Source organism: Bombus bifarius, unplaced genomic scaffold, assembly GCF_011952205.1.
Source record: "Bombus bifarius isolate JDL3187 unplaced genomic scaffold, Bbif_JDL3187 scf7180000008176, whole genome shotgun sequence".
Taxonomy (NCBI): domain Eukaryota; kingdom Metazoa; phylum Arthropoda; class Insecta; order Hymenoptera; family Apidae; genus Bombus; species Bombus bifarius.
Window position 1 is genome coordinate 1,580,584 of NW_022884493.1, and position 7,675 is coordinate 1,588,258.

A 7,675-nucleotide genomic window follows, 5' to 3' on the forward strand; every position below is an offset into this window, starting at 1 on the left:
ACTTCAAGTTATCTTTTTTGAATTATTGTTGATTTCTGAGTATCGGCGTGCACTGCGACATCTAATGGTGCACGCGTAGAACTTCTGCAGATTTCAAAGGAAAATAATAAAATGTATATTATAAAGTATAAAAAGATTTCAAGGACCGTCATAGAAAGAAAAGTACATTGTAATATATAGTGGTTTTCAATACCAATTATACGTGTTTACGTGTTTGATTAAGGAGTATATGTATATAATGTTACTATATGTATGGAAGTCATGTACATTATTTATTGTTAGTTTAAAAACGTAATTTGGGATATTTATTCAGATATACTTTATAGTTCTGATGATATTCTGTGTGTCAATGCTTTGAGTAATTGTATAATATTTACGGTTATAAAACAAGTTCTATTATATATGAAAGTGCTTTATTATCATACACTTTAGTACATTTCTTAGTTTATCATATTTTACGCCATTACGTTTAATATAACATAAATAGATAAATAAATACAATAAATATAACAATGCATCATTCTAAAATACAACAATATTAAATAAATAATGTTCTTTAATTTTTAATATGGATAGAAATTTTAGCACGTTTTAATTATCTAAACGGATAGCTGCGGATTTAAAATTGTTCGACAGTATCGTGAATTTTACAGCAAAATTAAATCATAATAATAAGAGATCAAAAATAATAAAAACTATTCGACTGTAGAAAGAAGAGTATATTAAAATTAAAAGTATTCAATTACCAATTTTCTTTATCGACGTTCGATAATGTGAGTCATGTACGTATATCATATCGCGCTACTCGACACAAACGCAACAGCTAAAGATCAATAACTTAAGATCAAAAAATAAAAATAATCACGGATTAAATTGAGCACACACAGTCATAATTTATAATTATCATAATTTATAATTGGTACTCTTCGAAACCTATTTATTTCGAAGGAACGTCACAACTTATTCTGCAATGAAATAAAACTATGTTATTTAAACAAATGTGTTTTGATATTTAGTACAATATTATTTAGTTTCCTATAGGACAGTTTTTCTGATCAGTTCGAATAAAATATGCTCTACTAATATTATTTTTATCCAATATTTGATAAGCTTTCTCTAAAACAGAAACCAATGGCTTTGGTTCTCTTGCCATGATCCAAACATTCCTTGTACTGAAATACATACAGTAATAAATTTACTATATTAATGTGTAACTCTCTATTCTCTACTGAAATAATACTACTAAAATAATGTACAAACAATTTCCTCGAAAATAAGTAATAACAGGATATGAAAATCACAGGGGGAAAATATTACAAGCCCATTTTTATTGATTTTCTGATTTATACGTCATTTGGTGGCTTAAAATAAATATTTTATTACGAAATAATTCATAAAAAGCCAACAATATTGATACGGTTGTTATTTTAATTTAACTTAAATAATACTAGTCCATATATTTCACATTAATGTCGTTTAAATGTTAAGAAAAGTAACAGAACTGCATATTTAGTACACCGATCAAGTGAAAAGATAATATTCACGTGAAATTGTTTGATAACATAGCGAATTTTAAAATTGCCTTTTTGTAAAATATAGGTAATGCGACTTTTCATATTTTTCACCAGTAATTCTCTATCTTTACGTATTACGTATATTGTTATTATTATGTATTATGCATGTTAAAATAATTACTACTTTGAAATATTAAGGTATATTTGTTATGTAATTTTACTTCCTTGAACATTTACCTGAACACGCCGAAATTTGAACAACTCCATACAACAGAGTAGGTTGTATAATCGGTATCGAGAATCCAATAAGGTGCATCTAATGGAAGAGGCATACTTGGGAACGAAACAGTTAATTTTGCGTCTTCCACTTTAAGAACAGGTTTTCCAACTCCTTCGATACTCGAAGAAACTCCAGTCCTGAATAAATAATAATATATGCAATTCTATCAAACTATTTCACTAAACGTTATTGTTATTAATTTTCATTTTGTTATTTAACGGAAGGAAGTATTATATTTTACATACATTCGTCATGAATGAACAATTGTAAATTTGAAGAAAGTTTATAATTCGATACAACACAAAGTGTAATATAACAGTATGGCTGTAAAAGTATCTTTTATTAAATATCTCTAAATTCCTCTACCAAAATTGTATAGTAAATGATATTTCATTCTTGAAATTTCTATTAAATATATTTTGACATGTTTTGCACATTTTTCGAGCACAAATATTATGTGCTATCTTTAAAAAAGCTAGAAATTAACCTTAACTAAAGATCTAACAATTAAAATGTGTTATAAAAAATAAATTGTTGACTATACTCACAAAGCGGATATCTGCTTATTCAAAATGTTGATCGAGTTACTATCGTCTGTTATATTGTAAGTAGCAGTTACGCATTTTCCACCAAACTCGAAGAATGCAAAGTACTTCTCGATCTCGTACCATTTGCCCAAGTACTGAAAAACAGCGGAACACGCGTATTTATTTAAAAAGGATAAGCCTTAAAGAAAGTCCGAACGAATCATCTTTGACCTTCTATACTTTACATATCTATCTCTCGTTATATCCTATGTGTATCGATGTCCTATTGAGGACAACTTTCTAAATGCAGGTTGCATTACCTCATAAGTAAGTCAATAACGCAGGTATGTACAAGAAATCTATTCTAGTTTCTAGTCGACATAATAGACTTTGAAATACGCGATTATCATACATACCCTTTCCATATCGAAATTCTGTATGGTTTCCACGGTAGGACACGAGCCCAAAAATGGTACTTGTGCTATTGCAACACTTGCAATAATTAAAAGTAAATATATTCGCAGCATCGTCTCTTCTGTAACCAGAATTATCGAATTAGTTCAATTTTCGATATTAGAGGCGAGAAGACGAGTTAATTCGTCGTTTAAACTGTCACTTTCTTAAACATAATAATTTTTTATTTTATAGAGATTCTTTATCTTTTTACGTGCTGTATTATTTTTCTTGAAAATAAATCGCGTTGTATCAACGTTTGCAAGAATTAAAATTAACACAACTTGATTTGCCTTCGTTAATCGCGAATTTCGTAATTATAGAAGTTTTTGATTAAGGAATCCAGTTAACAGATTACACGAGTTTGCGTACAATCTTCCTACGGCTAACAATAAGACGAAACTAACGGACGCACAGTACACGGATAAAAGATACTCGACATTCATCAAGAATTTGCTCCACTTTTTACTATTCGATTTTAAATATTTGTATAAAATATTTTTACGTGAACAAGAAAGATGATTTTTTCGCTAATGCAATCATGAAACTACTCAGTGAATAGCAAAAAATTATCAACAAACGGTACACATAACGTTCAATGATATTTCTAAGTCTATAAAAATAAAATACCTTTAAATCGAATAAAACAACCCACGTTTCTTTGGATCTATTAAGAAAGCTGTATATTCTTTACCCTCATGAATTGGCATCTTCCCTTCACGCGTCTTTTACGTACAATTGTACATCATATATCAGTATGCAATGTGCGCCTTTTGCATATACAACAGTTGCAAATACTTTCTGCAGACAAGATACCACGTATACCGGAATCGCGTTTCGAAAGAACAGTTAACTTTTAATGTTCGAACTGTGGTAATGGCAGTAACGTTAGCATTGCAAATACGTACAAACATCTTTCTTTATTTATATATCTCTCTAGAGAAAATAAAAAGCAATTAATTTCGAATTCTATACAACGTTATATTTGCAGCTCTAAAAATGAATTTGTTTCATTTAGAAGTAGGTTATGAATTTGCGTTATTTCTAAATAAAAATCGTAACTTGTTTTAACTATAACAATCGTATTTTCTTTCGCAACGAACCATTCAATGAGAAAGAAAGAATAGAAAATAGGCAATAAAAGTACATAATAGTTAAAATCGTATTAACACGAAAAATTCGTTTTTAAAATTCGCATTTTTATTTCAGAAGAGGGATACAACAATGTTGCATTCTTCCATATCTTTACCATTGTAATCAGCGAGCATCGACATTTATGCGCCAATTGTAATCGTATCGTCTCTTTGTATGCAATACGTACAAGAGGAAGAACACTGCGATCTTTGACCGTAATGTAAAAAAATTATGAGAGTCACGAATTGAACTGATTCGAATGGGTCACGTACCGGATTGACAACCGTTGTACACGCTGAAACTTGACAACTGGAGGAACTGATCGGGGTTGGCAGTGACACTTCTCACGCGACGAACTGTCCGCCAGTGACTGGTCTTCCCGTTCTTTGTACCTTCCGCTTACGCAGACGGAGCCGTGAAGGCTGACTGGATGCGTTCGGAAGATTTCTGTCAGTTAGTGGGTCACTAACGGTACGCCGCAGGTTCAAGAAACCCCAGGCCTGTGGTTCGAATTTACCAGCGACTAATCGGCTGTTAACCGATTTTTTTCAGATCTAATTTCGATCAGACGAATTTCCCGCAACCAGTTTTCGAAACTTTTAGTCAAATGTAATTCACGCGTGAAATGGACAATGTACAATCAGGGCCTTTCGTATCGAATGTCTTACATTTTGAAAATATTAAAAAGAACGGTAGATTATTGTAATAGCCAGCTCTATTATTTTTTCTTCGTTGCTATGTTTCTATCATTTCACACATTTCCTCGTTGTTTGCGTTTGTTGAACCAACGTTGAAACGTCTTGACTCATCGGACAGATCCATCGACTAAATAGTAGCTCTGTTATTTTGTCCATTGTTATGGTATTTGGTCTATTACGATATCTATTCATCGTACTCGGAGAATGGAACTAAATATAATTAAACATTGTCGTAAGTATTTTTCAAATCTAGAGTATGGCTAGTTACGTTTATTTACGTAACGTTATTTTTAAGTCGTTACTGTACTTTCTTATAAACGTGAAATTAAAATATTTGCAAAAGACTGAAGAAGAGAACATCGATCAAAATTGAAATTCCTTATTAAGGGTCCCGTTATCCATCGTTTTATACATCCTTGTTCATCCTATCGTTAACATCGAAGACTACATATTAAATAGTTTATCATTTTTCAAATTGTATGAACACATATCTAGTTTGTATTCGTGCAATTACCATTTTCCAAACAAGATATCTAATGATAAATCGTTCTTTTATACCCTTTCTTTCGTGTCTTCTTTCGCTTAATCTACGATTCACTGGTAACCGAAAAACGAAATGGGAAGAAAAATATAAGTGCATCAGAATTTCATAGCAACGTTTTATGTAACAATTTATTTAACTTTTATCGTTCTTTTTTTTTACATTTGTACAAAAATTAAAACAAATACCCTCCTATCCCTCCACGAACCATGAAAGTGATAATCCTTGGAAATGAATGAATAACGAACATGAAACTCAGGCGAGACTGGTTTCGACAGAACGAAACCGCTACAAGCCCGAAACTGAACTAAACGATAATAATCTACGCGAAGTGTCTCGAACGAGACGAGTATAAATTTCATTTTCAAGCGTTATTTTCACGCAATCTTTTCCACTTGCTTCATATTTTCGTCGACTCCCTCTTTCATAGGCTCGTCGTTTTTCTCCTCTTTTATCTTCGCATTCTTCGTCGGTATATCTTCTTTCACGGCGTCAGCCACTTCCATGATTCGAACGGGAACCGTGTTAACCGCTTTCTTCTTCGCGTTTTCAGCAGTTTGAGACTTTTTCGTCAACTTTTCGTCCTCCTTCGTGTTCATTTCGACAATCACTTCCGGTGCATCTGGCACTACAGCGGCTCTAACATTTTCGGTATCTTTCTGCGGAGCTTCTACAGGAGCTTGATCGCCTTGTATCTCTGATGTCTCCAGTGGTTTTGGCGTATCTAAGTAAGCACAGTCTTGCTGATCCGTCTTTACGAAGAACGTTTTGGAAATCTTGTAACTGTCAAGGACGGCGTAAGCCTATTTGGAAAGAAGTTTATATTATATTTCTACTGTATAATAAAATCCCTCGTCATATATAATTTAATTTTATTTTTAAAATTAAAGGTAAGGATTGCATAATATTAGTTATATATCTGAGTGTTTATCGGATGAAACGAGATTCGGTTTGTAGAAATGTATAAAAAGTACGTATATGAACTGTATGTGTTTCGATATATAGATAGAGAATGCAAATGTAAATACTAGCGTAGAATATTTAATGAATTTAAATAAAATTTTGTTTCTGAAAAGAAGGAGGATTTAAAGGAATTTAAAGTAGGAATTTACGCTTTAAATAAAAATGAAATCTGTAAATATAAGTGAAATTTACCTTCTGTAAGACTGTTCCCGGTGCTAATCTTTCTCTTGTCATAACCCAGGCGTTTTGCGTATGGAACGGACCGATACCGGAACAACTCCACAGAACCGCGTAAGAATCGTAGTCCGTTTCGAGTACAGAATACTTGGTTTCAGGAGTCAATGGTATCGTGTATTTTACGATTAGTTTTCCTTCTTCGGCTTTCGAGGCGGCTTTCTTGATTTCACCCTCTAACACTCTCTTGATCCCCGTGCTAAATGTTTAAATAATTATACATACATATTTAAATGATCCGATTACATAGTCGTTAAAAGACACAAGAAAAACAAAGAATACATGTTTATTACTGTTTACTGGTATTAAACGTAAGTCGTGTTTTTTAACAAGTGTACTCTTCAAAGATTCGCTGGTATCGTGACCAGCTTTATCGAGGGTTGAAACATTGGTATACTATCAAAAACTATAAGTTTTTTCGCAGATACTATACAACGTACTCGATGAGTGATGTAAAATATAAACGAAGCGAAAAGTAACCATAAAAAGATAGTTCTTTTAACTTTTTCAAATATGCTTACAATCTATTTGTAACTTCGTTGCTGACTCGGTACTTGCCGTCAGGACCCATCGTGTAATTTGCCATTACGCATCGTGATACTACTTCTGTCAGTTGAAAGTATCTCTCAGCTTCGTACCAGATACCCAAAAACTAGAAAACAGTGAAAATAATTCGTTCGTTATAATGATATTCTTTTATTCTCTTGAAACCTAAGAAATCTTCGAGATCGAAGAGGAGGATCCAAAGGACGCGATAGGGTTAAAGCATTTTTAAAACTGTAACGTGGACACATAAAATATCAAAGAATATTCCATTCCGATGGAAGCAACGCTTTTAAAGTAACTTTTGAATTGTTAAGTTTGCAATGGACGACTGGTCAACTGTACTCACCTTAGACATGTCAAAGTTCGCCATAGGTACGTAATCTGGACAGAAACCCAGACTGGGTATCTGGGCTCGAGCCAGAGCCAAAGCCGAAAGTATCAGAACTATCTTGCCGATCATGTCTACCGTTGATCTGCCGTGAACATGGTTCAAACCGCTTCTCTTATATACATTAACCAAGGAGCGCAAGAGCGTTGACCGGACACTACCCCCCCTGTTTTACCTACACGTGAATATTCTTACGGTACTCTTCGTGGCCTCAGAATCTGGTCACCAGACGATGGTCATTGGTCAATGTTGCTAGACGACTTCTTGGCAAGAAGTTTAACCAAGGTGGTACCCGACGACCCGCTGAGAACAAACCGATGCAGGCTCTATTATGCAATTTCTTCAAACAACGGTACTTTTTGTCGATGAAGAAAGAATCCTTTGTTCGATGGATCGG

The 7,675-nt window shown here is 33.2% G+C and overlaps 1 protein-coding gene across 1 annotated transcript; it reads right to left on the reverse strand.

The window, feature by feature from the left end:
• Window positions 1-930: 930 nt before the first annotated feature.
• Window positions 931-7,447, reverse strand: LOC117209457. The gene is made up of 8 exons (XM_033451533.1): window positions 7,237-7,447; window positions 6,866-6,996; window positions 6,303-6,543; window positions 5,543-5,950; window positions 2,738-2,851; window positions 2,343-2,476; window positions 1,752-1,931; window positions 931-1,172 (listed from the first exon to the last, which is right to left on the reverse strand). The coding sequence occupies exons 1-8, from the start codon at window positions 7,348-7,350 to the stop codon at window positions 1,028-1,030; spliced, it is 1,467 nt and encodes a 488-aa protein (XP_033307424.1). The 5' UTR covers window positions 7,351-7,447; the 3' UTR covers window positions 931-1,027.
• Window positions 7,448-7,675: the final 228 nt, after the last annotated feature.